At 45.5% G+C, this 22,143-nt stretch overlaps 1 protein-coding gene across 2 annotated transcripts in view; it reads right to left on the reverse strand.

Annotated features, from left to right (window-relative positions):
- Window positions 1–22,143, reverse strand: part of jph1a (junctophilin 1a) — a 28,470-nt gene that overhangs the window by 5,142 nt on the left and 1,185 nt on the right. For both annotated transcript variants that reach the window (XM_035619534.2, XM_035619535.2), the window contains 2 exons: window positions 19,508–20,276; window positions 5,619–5,737 (listed from right to left, as the gene is read on the reverse strand). In XM_035619534.2, the coding sequence (XP_035475427.1) occupies window positions 5,619–5,737; window positions 19,508–20,276 (888 nt within the window). The remainder of the gene's footprint in view (window positions 1–5,618; window positions 5,738–19,507; window positions 20,277–22,143) is intronic.

A 22,143-nucleotide genomic window follows, 5' to 3' on the forward strand; every position in this document is an offset into this window, starting at 1 on the left:
CTATTCAAGTTAGAGCATTCAGCATCTGTTTACTTGCTGGGGTGGGAAAAAATGGTTCACATGTGGGATCAATCCAATGGCTTTTACGAGACGTCTCTTATGATACACGCCGCCGATTACGATTGTACACTGTAAATCAAAAGAAAAATAATTAATATTGGTTTATATTTAACACTCATCACTTCTAGGGAACAACTATGCAAACCTCAACTCCAGAAGGGAACATGTGCATCCAATCCCACATCGGCGTAAACGGCCTTACCGTGTAATCTTTCGGTCCTCAGGACGCGTAAGCCCAAAGTATTTTTCGGCTGCATGGCATTCCTAATTTGTTTCATAACTGCCACGACCAATAAGACCCACTACAAAGACATAGGGAGACATTTGGACATCTGCTGGGCTTAATGTATCTGCTGGGCTTAATTTCACACCATAACTCAATAAGAGTTAGGGCGCAGTGGGCGGGCCCTGAGCAGTTTCACTTTGTTTGGGGACAGATTCCTGTGAGGGGATCTGTGCATTTTTTGAATGGTTCTCGCATTGAAACACCAGCCCTCGCTCTCACACATGTCTTCCACTACATGTCTCTCAGACACGTTGAAGCCCACGAACCGCCAGAGTTCACGCGGTCAAAGTAACGTTTTTAATTGTTTGGACATTTACCCGGAAGCTACAGAACCCATCCCCTGGAAATCAAATGTTACATATCATATGCGTGGTTGTTTTGAGCATGTGTAGCTCCTCTTGTGAAGAGTGAGCCAAGATTTATTAGACGTACTCCGCAGAGGAATCCTGTTAGCTCAGCTGGAACATGTACTGGGACTCAATTACCCGAATGCCCGTGGTGTTTCTTTCATCGAGTCTGCAGCCTTCCCAAAGAGGGTCACTAAAATAGGCCATGGATGGTATTAGGCATGACCAAGACAAAAATACTGCACAAAAACCACAAATAAGCACAAACAAAAATCTGGATCTCAGCATTTAAGTTATTTATTTGTAATATGTCAAGATGTACCATTCTAAACAATATGAGCTAGGATGTAATATACTGTATCCTGTGTCTGTTTCCTCTAACCTCATCAGTGTCTCTTAGAGATTAAGAGAATACAGGCTTTTGTTTAAGCTTCAGGTTGCCAGTTCTGTTCACCATAATCCAGAGCACATTTGCTGCTCCGGTGCACTCATAGCAAAAAAAACCCACACACACACACACACACACACACACACACACACACACACACACACACACACACACACACACACACACACACACACACACACACACACACACACACACACACACACACACACACACACACACACAGACACACACACGATCATATACTCACATAATATACACAACGGATCCACTCTAACCCGGCCTAACCCTACTGACCTCAATATGAGATAAACAGCAGTAACAAGAGGGGATCTTCAATGAGACCTGAATGTACGTGTGTGTGTGTGTGTGTGTGTGTGTGTGTGTGTGTGTGTGTGTGTACAGTATGTTTCAGGATTACTGGATTAATCTGAAGTTTCACGGGGGACAGTATTTTACAATCTAATGTTCTGAGTCCTGAGTTCAAAGGTTGTCGAGCTTCTTTGGCCAAGTAAGAAATATACATTTTTTGTCACCATTTTTGAATCTTGTTTTTCATGAAGCGCTGACAATCAAACACTGACACTGTTGTTGCCATGTGATTGATGGCGGCTCTGGGCTGCAGCCTTGCCTTTACATCCTTGTCAGATGAACAGATACACAGTTACAGGGGACAAAAATATATATATTTAAGTGTTTCATTGTGCCTATGTCACATATAATAAATAGCATAGTCTTCCAAGTGGTAGTGAAGACCATTTGCATTTTTCTAGTTGATGTTCTTAGCTTATGATACATTTGGTTATCTTTGAATTTACTCATATTCTAGTATTAGTCTGTTCTGTGGGTTGTGGTCTCAGCGTGTTTCTCTATACTTCTTACACTCTTCACTTTTATATCTTAGATTCATGACTCAATTTGTAGCTTTTGAGATTTCCTCTATCTTCCTCCTACTCACACTGGCAGATGGGCAGGGGGGAGCTGTCACAGTTTGCCCATATTTCATTTACCACTGCAGCACGCACATATATTCTTACATTTGGTCTAATACACACACACACACACACACACACACACACACACACTCACACTCACGCTCACGCTCACGCTCTCGCTCTCGGATAATCTCCCTGAATAATACCGACCAAGTCAAGTCGAGTCAACATAGGGTTAGCAGATTTATGTCACAGCTATATATTAAATTCGGTGAATATGGTTCATGCGGTGCAGTGCGGTAAATTGCGGCCATGGCCATTTTGCTGGCGTTCGTTGTTGTTGTTACGTTCATGTTCACCGTCTTCCTGTGCTTTGTTTCTAAGTGGCCACATGCAAAGACAAACACGGAAGGCCTCACATGAACTGACATGTAATTGATAGAGACACGACTTGCTGGAAGACATTGATTCAAATCCGGATGAGGAGACAGCAGCAAACACCACAGGCTTGTTCCTATCCACACACAAATGTTACATATTGTGGATATGAACACATTCTCCTATTTGAGAATAGGTACCCTTTTTTTATGTTTCTTGGAAGTTTGCCTTTCACACAACTCTGATCATCTCATTTCCACACTCATTTCCCTCTCTTCATGCAGTGAGATCTTAGAAGTTACTTTTGCTTCTATCTTAACGGGCTTACAGTAATTCATCACTACATGAATACCCCAGCATTCTTATGCTATTTTTGAAACGACAATTCCAACTTAGAGAAGTAGAACAGATAGAAAATGCTTTGGATATCTGTTTAGAGAGGGATCAGATTATCAGATTCATGACAGGATTTATACTCTGTATCCTTGAAAGTAATAAGACGTTTCAGAATAACTTTTCACGTCAGTTGAACTACTGGCTTGAAACGCACCCCTCGACACCTGCTGCTAAGAATATAAAGCAGCACCTGCTCCTGTCTGGCTCCCAGCCCTGACAGGTCCATGCCTTTATGGTTCCACCTGGTCTCAGTGTACCTTGACTGGGTCAAACAGGGCGGGCCAGGATCCCCCCCCACACCCCTTCCAGTCACCGGCTGAAGGAAGGGACAGCTGCTCGCCGACAGCCCCGGTGAGCGCGGGGGCCGAGCTCCTCTCAGTGCGTAAGGATTTCAGCTATGTCTCCATTAGAACCCAGTGAGCACACATCAGCACCAAATATAGCCCAATTAACGTCACGGCCACAGGCCACGCCCAGCGAACCCTCGCCGCCCCTCCAGGGTTCTGTGTGTGAACCAATCATAAAGGTCAGGGTCCTGTTCACTGTGACCCTCTCTTTCCTTTTGAAGTGAACACTCCCAATCTGGGTGATAATCCGCTATGAGTCTGAAATGCCAATTACAAACAACAAGGGGTTTAGACTCCTGGTTGTTACACCAGAGGACGTATTAGAAGCTGAGGGAAGGAGGCAAGTGAGAATGTTTCAACTGCAGACGTGGACATTGAGGAAGCAACGCAGATTAGTCTGGAAAAGTCACGCAGGCTCCTTTTAACTTTGTCCAGCTGTTACATGAGGGCAGATAAGGTGCTCAACAAGGAGCAAACTTTATTCTACAATGACTCATTCAGTTTTTCCACAGTACACTGTCAATGTTTTCTCCATCAGTGCCGCTCCTGCCAGAAAGATGCAAATAGGGGAAACTGTTTACACTCAAACATGATATAACCCGCCGCAGGACAAACTATGAACCAGCAATAAACACACAAAGTAGGCCACCCCGGATTCCCCCGACTGCTCTTACTGTGTATCCGGGCATAATCTAATTGACATGATACAAAACAAAGACTTTCATGAACTAAAAATAAAACGGATGTACAGAATATATTTTGGAAAATGGATTGGGCTTATTACAGGTGCCTGTCTGGCTCACCTCGGCTTACCAGACACATGCTTACATAACTGAACGTTTAGACGCCGCGGCTCAGATGTCGCCCTGTGCTGCACATTATTATGACATTGTCCACTCGCTCATTCATGATCCCACTTATAAGGCAAGAACGCTCTCGGCGCGGACTTGTGAACCCGGCGATCGCCCGGCCTGCCAGGCATGACCACTGTTTTCCACAACACAAACAATCCGCAGGATGTCTCAGGGCCGGGCTGGCCATTTCTGTGGTTTAGTGGAGGGGCATGCTTGAATAGGGTCCTATTGTCAATCTATTTGTCGCCCACTATTTTGTGGTGGCCTTTGGCAAGGACCTAAGGTCGATTCGCTCACAGGCCTAAATATATTGCACGCACAGTTAAGGAGGAAAGGCTAGTATACATCTCATACTGTAAATAAAAAAAAATGCTATGATTGGGCAAGTTTGCGTGATATTGAAATAATATATCCAGATAACAACTGTAACACACTCGAAAATGGAGTCAAACCTTTCCAGTTTGACTCTTGGCTGGAGGTATTTGTTCTTAAAATAATAAATAAAAGCTACGGCAATCTGTAAATCAAGGAAAATGTAACCAGAATCAACCCAGAATCCAAAACAAAGGAGTCAATTAACAAGCTTAATTCTTTTTTTAAGAGTTCCTGGTCTAATATTGGCCTCTCAGCCTCTGACCTCACATGGAGTACCGCTCTTTAACCGAAAAGGTTCTCGCACTATTTATGCAGTATCACAAGCCCAGCGTTGCCCCGTAAAACTCAGCTTACCTAGTAAACGAACTAAACAGAGTTGAGTCGACGGCCTACGCTGTGACCTGGTTGCCTGTTAAACCTTCCGGCAGAAGGAACACCAGGAGCCCTTCGCAGGCTTCCTTCACCACCACTCATATACCTGAAAGCCATTTTCAGTTTGATATGATATGAAAAAAAATTTGCTTTCACTCTCACTTTTTTTTTTGGCAGAATTGAAGTATTTCAGAGCTGTTACAACAGGCCTTTGAGCGCAGAGAAAAAGGCTCCTATCCAGAATACAGAGGCATGCTTCCAGCAGGCCTCTGCTTTGTCTAATCACAAACACAGTCCTTCTTATGTGGTGTTAGAAATCCTCCTCAATACCTCTGGTCTTCGGTTACAGTCACGGAAAAACAAAAACCCTATATGCTTTTGTACACCCAGAGCTCATTACTGACATAGCCCCTCATTATTCATTCACTGCACCAAACCTCTTACCAGTAACCCAATCCATAACAACATGGTTTGACAACATGTGCAAACTTTGGTTGCTTGAGGATTCTGTGGCTAACAGGAGGGACAGTGAAGGTGAGGGGGGGGGGGGGGATTTTAGACTCCTGCTTGGATTTTAGGGCTCTGCAACAGTCTTAGCAAAGACTGCCAGTTCATCTCTAGGTCAGGCATGACTGCAAAGTCTGAAGACTTTGCTTGCGTGCACAGCTAGTCAAACATTCACGCAAATGTAGCCACTTGAAATAGTCAAAGTATTTTGTTTCACCATAGTGCGAGCGGGCTGACCCCGTCAACCCGCCACTGCACCTGCAGTCTGAGTTATTGTGACAGTGGGAGAGTATAAAGAGAGCCTGACGTTTTTTGCGGGGCACATGCTTGTAAAGGCTCGTCCTTAAAAGGTTACCTGGCTGGTAGAAGTTGGGGGAGAGCTCCCTAGCAACCGCCCTGGCGATTTCGGAGTCGTGCAGAGCAGAGAGAGCGGCCTGGTCGGCAGCCTCGCTTTTTGTCCGGGCATGGGCCGTTCTGGAGGAACACAAGACAGGACAGTATTAGGGCGGCATCGAATTCAAAACATAAAGAGAAAAGCTGGACACGATTGGCTGAAGGACATGTGGTAGAGAGGTACAGCATAGAAACAGACATATACACATATTTAACATACATTGTGAAAGCCATTGGTCTGTGACTGTGCATGACACTTCCCCTCACCGTCAGGGTTCACACAACAGCCTCCTTCTACTTTCTTTACCCCTTCCTTTCTCTCCTCCTCCATCCCCCCCCGGCCCACCACCCTGTGCTTCTATCTTAAATCCTGATTTTACAAATGGAGCGCAGCAACATCCAAGCAAGACCTTAATCCAGTCTGGAGCGCCGCACTGCTGAAGGACCACTAGGGAGCCACTGCCCGAGAGGCGTCCACTCGTACACACGTAAAACACACATCATATCATATCATATCATATGCCAGGCAGGAGAAAAGAATAAACTTGTTTTAGATGATAGCGTATAAAGCAAAACAGCAAGCAAAAAAATGAAAACATAAATAAAATGTAGACACCAGCCAGAGAAAAGCCAGCATTCACATCTGCTGAACTATGCTGCTGCTCCACAACAAAAAATGAAAAGGCAGAAGAGTAATGTGTTTTGGGATCAATGTAAGCTTAGCATTTGCACTGAGTGGTATTATGGGCGAGTACCATGGCGATACAGACAGAGGCTGAGGGGGTGACCTGCTTAACAAATCCCTTGAAAACCCCAACCAGGGGATACAGTGTATGTACACACGCACACACACACACACACACACACACACGCTCACACACACACACACACGCACACACACACACACACACAAAGACCTGTGACCACAGCACAACACGTGTGCACTTAGGAGGGAGGATGTTGCTGCCGCTGCTGCCACCTGATTCCCTTCCAAGAAAAACAAAAAAAAAAACTGAATTATGCAACAATATGACATGCATCAGTTAAAGCCAGTGGATTAGTCACTTAATGTGTGAGCAGATAGCGAGCGGAGCCCTGACAGCAAATGCTCAAACAATACAGTGACAGTGCAACACGGAAGGCAAGGATCCAGATGGGTTGACCGAGTCTCACTGTAAGTATTGACAGCTGTGCCCCGTGCCCTGCTTGACCCCACTCATCCATCTTCCTCTCTCTCTCTCTCTCTCTCTCTCTCTCTCTCTCTCTCTCTCTTTCTGTCCGCATCCCTTCTCTCTTTCAATCAATGCTTCTGTTTAAAAAAGAAAAAAAGAAATCTGTTTTCATTCGGCTATTGAAGCTGCGTCCCCTCATCCCCTCCCTCCCTCTGTGTGAGTGAGTGACCCCAGCGGACAGATGTCTCCACTTCAGTCTACTTCTCTGTCCTTGGCTGTCCTGTTTTCGATGGGCTGGGACAGTGAGATATTAAAATGCATGAGAGGCCATATGCCGGCGGAAGAGACGAACAGTTTCCTTTCCAGAAATAAGTTCCCGTCTCAACTGAAGACAGGGGACACACTCAGACCGTGTAGCACAGCCTCTGGATGACACTGACCAGCTGCAGATTTGAGAATTTAAAAAAACAGCGGCAGACACTATAACACACAATTCTTTATTTCTTGACATGAATTATTACAAATATGTGGGAGCGGACATTAAAGCATTCCAGTTGCATCATGCCACTGACATGTACACTTCAGACATCCACTTGCCACACACGCTACAACAAGGACATACATGTGTCTATTTCTGCAATGTGTGAAATGTGCCGCCCAGTGAAAGGAGGCATGAATGAGTCATAAATGCATAGAGCATGCACCGCGACATATTCCGGGGATCTTAACAGTCCCACATACGTGGAGCGGGCACTAAGTCATGGACAGAGTCGGGAAGCGATGGAGACTGTTCCCAGACAGGATGTCTGGTGGTGGGAGGTGACAGGCAGAGAATGATGGGGGTAGAGTGGAGGTGTGACCTGAGCAGTGGGACAAGAGGAGAATGCAATGGAAGGCGAGAAAACATGGGCATGCGGAGCGGAAAGAAGAAAGGGTCGGTTGGTTCGCTCCTGGCATTAGTAAATTTTTATCCTTCAGCCGTTGACCGACGTGGACACATTCCACCGCCCCGTATTAACTCTCATTATATCTGGGTCCTCGCTTTCCACCAAGGCCTGAGGGAAATATCTCAGGCCTTGGTCACTCTTTAGCTGCTAAGAGTGACCGACTACGAGCGACCCTATCAAGAAGTTATAAAGTCTATTCTTAATAAGAAAGATATTGATATAGTGTGATTGGCCCAGTGTGTACAGCGGCACCGTACCAGGTGGTGGCACACGATGTCCACCCTAACAAAGAGACAAAGCCCATACAGAGACCCAAACACAATTTTCCAAATGTCTTCTTCAAAAACAAACTGAAGTGAACAAACAAACAATAGAAAAGGTTACGATTGAACTTTGGAAAAAGTTTTCCCACTCTTGTCAGACCGTCTGCAGCCTCCCTTCCCGAGGCCGATCTGCTGCTGCATATGAAGCAACACCTGTTCACGTCTAGTTCCGGGCCCTGCGGGAGCTCCCGTCCGAGCAAATCAAGGTATATGAATCCGTAAATCACGCGCGCACACACGCCACACACACAAGGGTTGAAGGGAGCAAAGACAACTCCTTTTGAACTGGAGATTAGATTGATGAAGGGCTGTTGAGATCCATGGCTGTTTCATTAATGTGACAAAATTGAATTTTGCGAAAAAGTGTCGAGTCGGTTTGGCAGCGGATGCTCTTTCTCTCCACGAAAAAGTGTGTGTGTGTGTGTGTGTGTAACTGTGAGATAGCAGATAATGGTGAGAAAAACAAAGAGGGGGAAAAAGGTATGGAAATGAAAAGGAGAAGGGGAGAGAGAGACAGAACTGGAGAGAGAGAGGAGAGAGACTGAGACTGAGACAGAGACAGATTGCCCCTCTGAAGACTCCTGGATATTTAGAACCGCTGAGGCATGCATCTCAGCCTCTCTAATTTTACTGTAGGGTTAAATTTCAAACCCCGACTCCCATGTAGCACGGTGCATCCTCCTTTAAGGTTTGTCATACCCCGGGTCTCACACGGGATACACTTTGTGTGAATTTCTGTATTTTGCGCCTGTTGTGTGTGTGTGTGTCGTGTGTGCAAATTCCCCCGAGTGAAGCTTCTGTCCATCACTCCCTGCAGGCTATGGCCTATTTGAGGAATCTCCCCCTCACATATGCTGACACAGTTCTGCACCCCCCTTCGCCTCTTGGTCCCCTCCACCGTACCCCACCCCTTCTACTCGTCTTCCTTCTCTCCATCTCGCTGAACCCATCCTCCCCCCCCCCCCCCCCTCGGTCCAGACTGGGCAACTGTAATGCTGACCGGTACAGTGTATAATAAGATAGAGGATGAATCTGGACCCTGTCCGCGATAAACATCAGCACTCAACAATCTTGCTCTCGCATCCATAACTCCCTTCATCATTCTCTTCATCACTTTTATCGTCGGCCACGGTCAATATAAAAAACGACTACCATGCAGCAAGAGTCATATTTTAAGAGCATGCTCCATTTGGGCCGCAGTGCCGCTGCTCTAAGTGCACACATCTGCTTCGCGAGAGGATATTATAAATCAACAGAAAAGACTGCCGTGTACTTTGCCCAGACAGTCCCCGGGTCCAAAGCAGCAGCACAGACAGTGCCCTGCACATATCTCTTATATTCACGCAGGCCTCGCTGTTGAATACTCAGCCAGTGCTAATTCAGGATTACTCAAGCGTGACTAACACCATTTGTGGTTAGCCGAGACCGACTCCGAAATTTTTCAGGAATTATTCCTGGGCTAAGGTCTGGGCGCCCAGTAGCAGGGGGCTGCATTTGGGTGGGGGGGAGGACGACGACGACAACGGCTTCAGCAAATGAGGCTTTAAACGGGAAACAGAGTGGCTGTTCTCACGAGATAAATCCACCTTCATCCTGACGAGAGAGCTATAGGTACTGTATAATGAGAATATCAGGCCATGGTCATGTCAAACAGACAGCACGCAGTGCACCTATAAGCATATTTCACCTTAACATGGAAGGTTTGTTCAAAATATATGAACAACTCAAAGTGGCAAAGTAGGCAGACACAAATACACAGAGCACTGCAGCCGCATTAATACAATTTAAAAAAACACCATACAGGTACAGGCACATGAATAATGGAGCAAGGTGTGACGATAAAAAAACATTGCAAGATGTAAAGCAAAAGTCAGGGTGCAGAGAAAAGGCACAATGAGCAGGTCAAAAAAAGCAACTGGTGCTCGTAATGCGCTCCAGAGGGATATTTAGACCACAGACATAAAAGCGCTATGAATCTTCTAGATCTCTTGTTTGTGTAAAAACCATACGATGATGTAATTTCATGCCTTGCACCTTCATGAATTATAGATTCAGCATTTTTTGGGGTCCATGAGGCAAAGGTTGTGGAGACGGATTGAAATGCTCGCTCCAGAAAACGGACTTAATGTCCAGGAAGAAGAATGCGTAGAATCAGTTTCGATTAAAGATTACAATAATTAAAAAATCCCCAAACTCGACTAACATTTCGGGCTGTGGATTACAAACAGACGTAATCTCCCACCTGTGTTCTCTACTCAGTGCGCTGTGCACTGAACCCTCCTCTGAGACCTCAATGACCTTCATCCAAAAAACACATGGTCACAGGTAAGTCCCTGCATCAGGTTATTCAGTGCATAAATGCATATAGATGCTTTTTAACTACCTACTGTGAATCTGCATGCAGAGAATTGCAGTGTTATAATAAACGATGCACACGTCAATGTTTTCTGTTATATGATCAAAGCCCCTTTTATCTTGAAGGTCTGATACGCTCTCCTCTGAGTGCTGATATGAGTCCTTGTGGGCACGCTGAGAGAGTGACACACAATCCCCTCGCTGAGATGATCCCTCTGGTTTTTGGTGAAGGGCAGTGGCAGGGATTCAGACCTCTGCTCTGCGCTCTTTGTGTCAACACCGCCGGTGAAACATGGCCACAGCTGATACAGCTAATGACGGGGAGGGGGAGGGGCTGAGGGTGGCTCAACCATATACAATGCAGAAAAACGCGGATGTACCTGGGATGTTTTGAAGCCTGAATTTGACTTTTACTGCCGCCAACAATTTCTGTTCATTACTGTTTATCCTGAGGAGGGATGAGGAAAAGTCAACTATTAAAGCCGAGACACAATCAAACCAACATGGCCTCAAATGTACCCTTAAAAAAAACAACAACATCCTATTGTCTAAACAATAATCATATTATCCTACAAAAACACAGACGACATGAATAATGACATGTAATGAGCTGTTTCTTCACTCAAGGTGCTGGGTTCCAGCATGCTCCTAAAATTTGATCAGATACAGATATTAGAGTACATCGACCAACGTGTGCACTGTATAAGAAATTGCAATGGGAATTAATATAATTGTTGGAAGTTAGCGTCCCTGAATAAAGTCAATTGCTCAGTGCAGTGCACAGTATCCCTGAATACAGAGTTCAAAGGATTAACAGCAAATTGATCTTTATGTATGATAATCCAAAATAAGGGAAAATGAAGAAGGGCGGCAACTAATTATTTTAATTGATAATTTTTCTGATATCATTGCATAATGTTTGGTACGATTTTGTGAATATCCACAAAGAGTTTGTGTACAAGGCAGACATGGTAACACATTAAAAACAGGTCCTTTGTCAAAGTCTTTATAAAAGTCAGTGTCTCCACTACATCCATTAAATCACAGTGAGCCACAAATTCAAGTATTCATGCCGCAGTAATCTCTGACCTAATATTAACGGAATGATTTCAGCGAGTGAGAGATTTTAGATTAGAAGAAGAAAGAACAACACTGGACTTTGTGTCATTGACATTGCCAGAAGAAGGGACCAGTGCATCCCCACAAAACATATGCCACATTGTTCCCAGGGCCCAAAGCTATTCAATATAAAATGATATTGAACAGAAAGGAATGTTGGGCAAATTCTGCTCAAGTCAGTGTTAATCACATGTTCTCATTGATGGACTAAGTAACAAACTGAAATCAGGGAAAACAAACTACAAATATAAATCAAGTGAATATGCTGAACTCAAAATGAACCTCAGCACCAGCCCTCCAGTGTTTGTTGCTGTTAGAAGCCTCTGTCAGTTTTCAAACTCACAAGCTGCCGTCGACCGTCGACAATTTCAAACAAATTAACAGGAGGTTGTGCAGCATCACACTCGCACACATACTGTATCCACAAACACTGACACACGCACGAAGGGCTCCAGTGATGCAAATCAAGACGTGTACACAACATACCTGTCGTGCAAATGAATGTTAGCACAGGTGCACGCACGCACGCACGCACACACACACATCATATGGACCATTACTGAGCCGAGCCATAATGAGGCCCACCGGGAACCAGGGAATCAGTGTCGATGAAGGACATTGTCACATTAAGGAGAATCACAATCGATTGTAAGTTTAACTGAACCCGGACACTACACAAAACCTTAAACGATGAAAAGATCCAGGGATGAACTAAACAGCGCCTCTTCACTCTGCTAGAAATTCAACAAATGGCTGACACGATGATGACGGCTGTGAGGCAGTAACCATGGTAACCACCAGGGACACTTGAGCATGCTGTCTAACCAGGCATTTGGCCTGTATTAATGAATTTGCAAATTATCAAACCCACACTACAGACTACTGTATGGGCGGACACGGACACACACACACACACACACACACACACACACACACACACACACACACACACACACACACACACACACACACACACACACACACACACACACACACACACACACACACACACACACACACACACACACACACACACACACACACACACACACACACACACACACACAGTCAATGGCGGGTCTCATTTGACTACGAGGCTCAGCATCCGAAGCTGAACCTGTGCGAGTAAAGGTCACATTGCCTGGCAACCACTTGAGCCTAAGGAACAGTTTTAATTACGGCCTGTGCTCTCTCTCTCTCTCCTCCAATCTCCTGCCACCGTTCACCCACTGTTTGCACACACACACACACACACACACACATTCTCTGTCACACACAGTCATACACATCCCACAATCGATTTCCTCTTTAGTGAAAAGCCAGAAGAAAGTATTGGTATTACGTTACATCAGGCAACTGCTGAAATAGTCTTCTCACTCTCGATTTTTTCATTCACACATTAATGGCTCATCATCATCAACTGCAACTTCTACTGCATGGCCACATTCACAGTTAAACAGATTCCATTCTCCCAAATCAAGGAGGGATTTGGTGCGGGAAAAGCAATACTCTGAATCAACAAGAGAAGTGATAACGCCGTAATCCAATCCACGAACATCTGGAGCGAAAGCGGCCTAGCTAGCCAATCAGAGTGGCTGAGCAGATTTAGCAGGGCACATTTAGTATCCAGAGGTCAAAGACGCACTGCTGTAGCAGCAGGTACACTCACAAAAAAGGACAGATTTAAAGACTCACTTCAGGCTACACAAACTAAAACGACAGACTCACTGATCTCTGTGCCTCAGGTGACCAGATGCCTACCGTTATGCCTCACGCTGCCGTTGGTACTATTCTTTATTTGTGCACTTTTAAGACATAACAGATATGATTAATGATATTTTGTCTGTTGAATCTTGTTGATCTTACATGTACGTAATGTTACGTATGAATAGGGTGGGATCAAATACCCGCCATACCCGGTCATTCGTAGGTAGCCACACTCATTTACGGCAATATTGGATTTTAGAAGTTATGAAAAATGCTGATTTGTCTGAAATTCTGCATTTGTCAATGTATCTATATACAGTTTCAAACTGAATTTGAAGATGATGAAATAAATAATGTCTGCAAAAGTCCACATAGCTCGTGAAAGGCAACTAAAGTACAAAAGAGGTCTTTTTGTTTTTATTTATAGACACTGCTACAGTCACAGTCTACATGCTGCGGACACTACTTTAAGGACTTAACAGGTTTATTTCCTGTCAGTGATGACACCACCTCAGGAGCAGGTCAAGCATTGTGTTACAGGCCGTAAATCAGTGCACAGGACAAAGCACGAACAATAACTCACACTCATAACACTGAACTAATTAATGACGTCTTCCTGAGACATTGAGCCGCAACACCTTCATTACGTATCATTGCCACTTTTTTGCAGACTCGAATGTTGCACACGTGTCCAAGTAGTGACATCGACAGTACAGTATATGCCAATAAAAAAAAGAGGAAGCAAACTGCTGTTGAACAGGTGCAAAGAATTACACACCAGTGCACACTGACAGTTGGGATTTTTATGTAACATCTTGTCACGTCACGGAGAAATTCTCGGGAGGATAGGGAACACGCGCACACATACGCACACACACGCGCGCGCACACACACACCCACGCAGCGACACACACAGAGGGATATCTTGGGAGAGATTACCTGCTTACTGAACAGAGGCACTTGTTATTTCTCAAATCACAGTGTGTATAATGCAACATTTAACACTCCACTGAATCTCACCTCTGTCGACCTCCGTTGTGCACAATTAACGCAGAGACGGGGAAGACACGCAGGAAAAGAAGCAGCGCATCACATTTGCTGGAGGGAATATTCAGTGTCGTAGGAAAACTCTTCTTCACACACAAAGTCGGGGAGAGAATTGCGGAGGAAATGGAGGAGTGTGTGGAACCGGCGGTAGAAGGAGTACTTCTAAATGTTTAATGATTGCAGGTGAACCACTACATAACTTAAACTCTTTATAACAGCCTTGGACTTCAAATGACTCCCCCCTCCCCCAAGCCCACCTGCCTGGCTGACTCATCCGTGGTTTTTACCACGTTCACCTCGTGTGTGCTTGCATGCTGACAACTGCTATTTAGCACTAAGCGCAATGTACAGCTGAGGCTGATGAGAATGTCAGTGGTGTTTTGACCCCAAACAAAAGTATTGGACGAATCAAACGTTGGACCTGATGATGGCAGCAGAAGGAAATATACTCATCCTGAGGCAGAGCCTGAATATCTGTCATATCAATAAATCTACTAGTTATTGAGATGTTTGAGAACAGACTAGACCATCCATCCGTAGAGCTGCTAGTATGACTAAAAACTAACAAAGTTATGTGTATTTTCATGCAATTAGGTTTCATGTTATGCTCTCAATAGTGGGACATTTGCCCAGACATCTATCTAAAAACCAAATACATCCTTCAAAACACAGAGATAAGGATTTCAAACTTTACAGGACAGGGAATAATGAACGAGCCTTCTTGTGTATCGCCACTTAAACTTCATCCAAGGTTTCATCCGTTGACGTCTTTCAGGCCGCTATGACTTTATGCACCGATAATGTGATACACATAACAAGATGACATTACGCACACCGTCATTTCATTGCACTGTGCGTCATTCAGAAACATTTTGATATGTATTGGCTGGGAATAGCTCTGGTCATCAATGTGTCTGAAAGAGACATTTCAGGTATTTTATGTGTTTGTGCAGTTTGTCAGCTGTAAATGATGAGCTCCATCACATTGACGTACATATGAGCCAAGTCTGGGATAAATATACTGTATGATGAGGCTTGCTTTACTCCGACTCGTGATTCAGGCGAGTGGCGGTCCTCCCCACAGTAACAGTCAGTCACTGTAGACTTCGTGCCACATTGCTACTGTGCATTTTGTCACTTCATAAAGGGACAAATTTGACATGCTTAAGAAAGGTGTGTGGCGCCACTTCATAACACCTTCACGAGAGGTGGCACCGACCAGTTTGATCCAATTCCGGCTTCAAGCTGAAGTCATCGCTATCGAGGGTAAACTCGCTCGATGCACCGAGAGTTGGGATTACTGTGTTCACATGTTGAAACACAGGCTGATCTGAACGTCTCTCCAAAAAGGGCAGGTGGCGAGCGGCTGAGGTCATCACACAGCAGGTGATAAACAAACACAAACACACACACACACACACACACACACACACACACACACACACACACACACACACACACACACACACACACACACACACACACACACACACACACACACACACACACACACACACACACACACACACACACACACACACACACACACACACACACACACACACACTTTGTTCTCTCTGCCAAATGATAGTAACCTTGTATCAACTCACATCTATTCTCTTTGAATGATTTCCTCATTTATATGGAGAGACATGCACACACCGAACGCACGCACACTATAACACACACCCACCCACCCACCCGCCCACGCACACACGCACACACACCCGCACTCATTTGGGAGAGATGATAGTGTGAGTGAGATGGCGGGCTGCTATATCAGTGGTGGGTCGGGTATATATTCCTGGCCGGTGCTGATAAGCCAACTGATGCCTTGCCTTATTTAGTCAGTACTCACTGCTGACACACATTAGTAGAGCAGCACATGCCGCATGCACTCTGACCGTATGTGTTTGTCCAAGGGAGTGTTTTTTCGCGTGTTAGTGTATGTGCATGAGTCGTTCCCGTGTGGAGAGAGGTGGGCTCTGATTAAGCAAATGCGTAGATAGAAGAGAGAGAGAGAGAGTGTGGGTGTGTGTATGAAACAGAGATGGGATATATATATATATATAATTATATACATTATTATATAATATTATTATATATATATATAAATCACACATATACTATAATATAAGAAGGCATTTGGAGAAAAGCTCATGCTGGATAGTGCTAAGAAACTCTCCAACTGGCTCTTACACTCCAACGTGTCCTTCCCAGCACACACACAGTTTACATTAAAATGAAAATCTGTGATCCTGAAACATATCTAAAGGTCTTTCTCTGCAGCAGTTTCATAGTTGTGTCTGAGAAATATATTTATCCAATGCTTGTGCAATGTTTACTGTGTCCTGCTTTAAAAAATATCACAGTCATAATATTTTTTTACATCATACATCCTCTGATAATGAGTCAAACATAGATGAGAAAATAGCTGGAATATCTAGAAAATGTGAACTATTAGTCATGTGTTATTGTATTTCTGTGCTTTGTAGCATTTGTGAGGTAATCTTAACGCTTAGGAGAGTTTAGGTGTAGCGGCGATCGTTACTGTTCATCGCTGAGCCACCAGCGTACCTAAACTGCTGATCCGTGACAAAGAGGCTTAATGGGAGAAGCATCATGATGTAGTGAACCTTTCAATGGCGCTAACAGTCACTTATCTCAGTTCGCAGGCCTCAATTAGACCACACACACACACACACACACACACACACACACACACACACACACACACACACACACACACACACACACACACACACACACACACACACACACACACACACACACACACACACGCACACACGCACACACACGCACACACACGCGAGGAGAGCGTACTTTCAAACAGATGACAGTGACGAAAGAAGTAGTGAGGGACCACTCCGCTCCACCGCATCGCGCTAGATCGCCATCGATTGGCTGATCACCAGCGTGAGGTCATCAGCTCCACCCCATAGGCTGATGGGAGAGTTCCTCTGTACACTAATTCACAGTGGAGGAGTGGGTGAGCCCCCCCCCCCGTCCCTTCTTTGCCGTTTCTCTCCTGCTCCTCCGTTCATATCCGTCCAGAAGCCTCTTGCTCAGCAGATTTGCTGCATCTCCCAAATTATTCAATCAACACATACCCCCCCTCCCGCCTCTCACTTTAATCCATTTTTTTGGCTTTCTCTCACTCTCTTTTCTGCCATAGCTCTGTCTCCCTCCCGTCGCCCCCTGCAGATCTGCCGCTGAACGCTCCACATTCAAAGACAGGGAGTCACGTGACGAGAACCGGATCGATAGGAGCGCATCTTTAGCCATGCACTGTATAATGAGACTTACATAACATGCTTACGGCCGCCGCAGTCTGCCATTCTGAAACACACGTACACTACAAAACAGAAGGAATTCACCCAGCAAGGTGATGGGTTTGAGATTTTCCTGCAGCGCACGATGGAGCGGCTCGTGCGAGCCAGTAATTTGATCACTTGCTACAGCACAGCGGACCTTGTTTGCTGCCATAAACACTTTGCATCAGCCCGAACGCTTTCACTGTTGCTGCCTTAGCGCCATGCATTAGGGTCATGCGTTTACTTCCGCTGTCAATTGTTACTAATAACGCACAGCCGAAGAGATCAGATGACCCTTTCTTTCAAACATATTAATCCATTTTCTCTTTTCCTTGGTAGGTTTATCTCAACGTCGTGTGCCCTCATTGACACAGACTCATGATATCATGGGTCTTATCTGTGGAACAAACAGTATGCAGGCGTTCCAGTGCCGAGCACGTTAAATCCACCTTATGTAATCCGTATCTTATTTCCCCCAAAACTGCAGAATACAGTATTCTCCTGCTCACAGGAGATTATTTCATATATATGATATAAAAGAATGTCTGGATATTGGAATAAAGCCTGCTATTCATAGGGTCTGCTATTACTGTGCAGCGCTAAATGCCTGGGCTCAGCTTGGATATCAAAATACGCTTGTTCGACGTGTCCAGTGTTTTGTATATTAAGAGTGTTTTTATTTCGCCAGTTAAAATAGACGGGGTGATCAATAATAAATCGCCAGAGCACCGAAACAACTATGTGTGATTGTCACGTGCATCTGAACAGCAGCCCAAAATATATATTATCAAAATATTCAAATCCCCTGACGTCGCCCCTGGTGTCAACAAGCAGTTGACATTTCTGGTTCTGAGTGAAATGTCTTAATAACTTTAGGGAAGCAGAACTTCCAGCGTGGCTCGACATAATTTCTTCCTGTTTACTTTCTGTTTCTGTTTACATTTCCCATGCATGTGACATAGAGAGAAACGGTTGAGTTTTACGACTTCTTGTTGTCATACATGCAAATTCATGTGCGCCTCTGAAGAGAGAGAGTGACAAAAAAATAAAATAAAGCACACATGGAGACCTTTTCATAGCTTGTACACACCCTCACAGTCTTCGGATTAGTAATTCCCTGATGCATTGAAACCAGAGGATGTCAAAGCGATGCAGCGTACCCTGAACTGTGTCCCAGTGGGGGGGGGGGCTTTAAATGAAAAGGTCACATCTCATCCACCTGTTAAAGAGCAGATGCCACATCAGAGCAATACTTGGCAGGAGGAGCAGGTATCGTTATTGGGCACACGAGACTCACTTGGCTCGAGCGCAGGTATGGCCATACTGCTCACGCTCATGAACTCTGACACACACACACACACACACACACACACACACACACACACACACACACACACACACACACACACACACACACACACACACACACACACACACACACACACACACACACACACACACACACACACACACACACACACACACACACACACACACACACACACACACACACACACACACACACACACACAAGATGCCTGACCACTCTCCCTGGGAATGAAAGATATGGGCAGAGAATAGAAAATAGAAACAGAACCTTTTCCAGGGATGATCACACTGCACTACACAAAAGCCTTGACTGTTGGTGAAGAATAAAGGTCGGAGCTGCTGTGATGCGACTCCGCTTACACGAGACTGAGCCTTCAACCGGACCAAGGTATTTGTCAAACAGGCCGCCGCTATGAAGGATGTTCCGCTTGTCTTTTTGTCGTGTTTACACAGTACACACACCCACATGCACACACACACACACACACACACGAATGAACACACACGAACAAGGTACCTGGAAGCTGCTATTTCCACTTTACTCCTGGCGATGGCTGCAGCCCTCTGTGCCCCTTCCACAGCCCGGTCCACCTTCTCTTTGGTTTTGGGGTTCTTAAGAGGAATCAACTGCTTCCTTATTCCACGCACCAGGACGTTATTTTTGTACTTCCCTTCTTCCTTGGTGCCATCTGGGAAAACCGTGCACCCATAACCATGGCGCTTGTTGTTAAGCCATTCTCCCTCGTACTTCATCCCATTGGATCGCTCTGAAACACCAAATCCATTGCGTTTGTCGTTCTTCCATTCGCCCATGTAGGTCTCGGTCGTGGTGGCGTCCACATGGTCCTCCAGAGGTAGGTCCTCGTCTGGCAGCTCGCCGTCACCGATGGATATGGTGGAGTTGGCATCGCTGGAGCTGATGCGGCTCATGGTGGCGTCACTTCTCGCGGAGCTGCGCTTGCTGGAGATCGAGGTCCGAGAGTCAGACTTGCGCAACTGCCTGAGGCTGCCGAACAGCGAGCCCCGGCGGAACAGGCCCTTCTTCTTGCCGGTGACGACCTCACTGTCCGAGTGGAAGTTGAGGACGAAGCCCCCGCGGCTGCCCATCAGCATGTCCGCGGGGCAGGAGAGGTCCTGGAGCACCGTGCCGTTGCTCTGCTCGGAGCGCAGCGAGGCCAGAGATGTACGGAGAGGAGATTTGATAACGGTGGCCATGCCATAGGGAACGCTCTGACGCACGCCGTAGCCATGCCGCATCCCGCCCATCCACTGGCCTTGATAGGTACCTGGGGGAACAGGTGACACGGGGTCAGTGAGTCATAGAAGTCACAATTACTGTATACTTCAGATCCTCTGAAGCAGTGGTTCTCAACATGTTTACTGTATGGCCCCTTTAAAAGAAGCACAGTCTACTTGTGATAAGTTGCATATGTCAATAAGTTGGAAAGAGTCCTAGAAATATATAGGTGCGTAGGCACGTCTACAGTTACGGTACCTGCTGCACATTTTTCCCCTGAAAAATGACAGTGACAATTTGTTTTGAAAGTCCTGTGTGTGTGTGTGTGTGTGTGTGTGTGTGTGTCTGTGTGTGTGTGTGTGTGTGTGTGTGTGTGTGTTCGTTTGCTTGGGGTTACTGTCTGTCTCACTGGGCCTGCTTCCAAAAAAGGGTATTTTATTTTAATCAAATGAAATTCTGCATGAGCCAAGGAAACGTCCGCAGTCTGGGATTATGTCTGAGAAAGACAAAATATTGAAAATCATGGAAGATGAACATGAAGCGGACAGCTTAATGTGCTCCCCGGACAAGTAGGGTCATCTGATTCCGGCTGTGGATTTTGTTCTTCTCTATATCAGCGATTACATATGGGAACGCAGGGGAGCCTTCCTGTAAGGGGAGCAGATTATGTGAACTAATGAAATGTTTTTTCGCTCCTTCCCCTCAATTCTGGGTCTGTGAGCATAACTAACTCAATCACTGAGATTTTATTAAGGTACTAGTACTGATGATCACTCAGGATGGAGGCGAATCACTCAGCAAGGAGCCTATTTTCAGGTGGCCACTAACTCCACCACTGACAGTAGGCGTGGTCACCACCATCCGTTCGTCTCTGACGGCAGGGAATTGCTATGAGTCTATATACTTCATTAATCCCATTTGGTGCTGCTGAGCCCGAAGAGCGAGTGCTGGCCTACTGTAGATACTTCAGAGCATCATGTTACAACGCTGATCCCAATAAGAAGGGAGGCTCTTTAATCGAGCCCGCTCATCTCATTGACCAGCACAGCGAAGTATGCCATTATGGTAAGATTCAAAACGTAAAAAGATATACCAGCCTGGGCGGGTGTTCGGATGGATAAACAGGGCGAGATTAACAGGCCGGCTCTGCGCCGCAGATCAATTCGGTGACCCTGCAGATCAAGTTATCAGGATGCTGCGTGGTCAGACGGCCAGATGTTCCGCAGATCCTCTAGTATCAGCTGATGTCCCGAGCCCAGCCCCTCCGTAAGCATTATATGTGAGGCATTTATTCTGCACCATAAGGCGTCTGTTAGTGGGGGTGGCGCTCTAAACGAATTACACAGCATTGCTCTGGACCACACAAGAGTCCCAGTGGCAATCGCATTCGAGCTCTTGTGTCTTTTAGGCCGCCTGGCATGTCATCTCCTTGACTAGACACCAGTGTCTAGACAGAACCCAATCTATAAAGGCACCGCCAAATAGTGATACCAAGGCCGTGGGAGGGTCCTTTCGCTGACCTCTCGCTTTCGCCTAGTCCAAGAGCGTGGTCCTGTGCTTGACTTAAAAATCGCTGGATCCACGGATGTGGTCTGAATTGTGATTATGTTCACCCCCTGGACACATTGCTGATGGAAAGTTCAAACTTTTAGTCATTCAGACACTGGAGATTGCATCGGATGGGATTGATATTTCCCCTTGTTTCCACGGCACGTGCACCTGTTTTGTAGTTTTAAAACAAAAAAAATAAAAACAAGTATTCTCGTCTTGACAGTTGCCAAACTGCTGAATTGGACCCAAAAGTGGCACATTCGGAAGAATATGGTAGAAGACAAGTTCCTGCAAATTGGAAATACACTGAATGATGACTCTTCATGACAGGTGTGTTTTGATGTGAAGGTTCAAATGTGAAAGGG

The sequence above is a fragment of the Scophthalmus maximus genome, chromosome 21, assembly GCF_022379125.1.
Source record: "Scophthalmus maximus strain ysfricsl-2021 chromosome 21, ASM2237912v1, whole genome shotgun sequence".
Classification (NCBI taxonomy): domain Eukaryota; kingdom Metazoa; phylum Chordata; class Actinopteri; order Pleuronectiformes; family Scophthalmidae; genus Scophthalmus; species Scophthalmus maximus.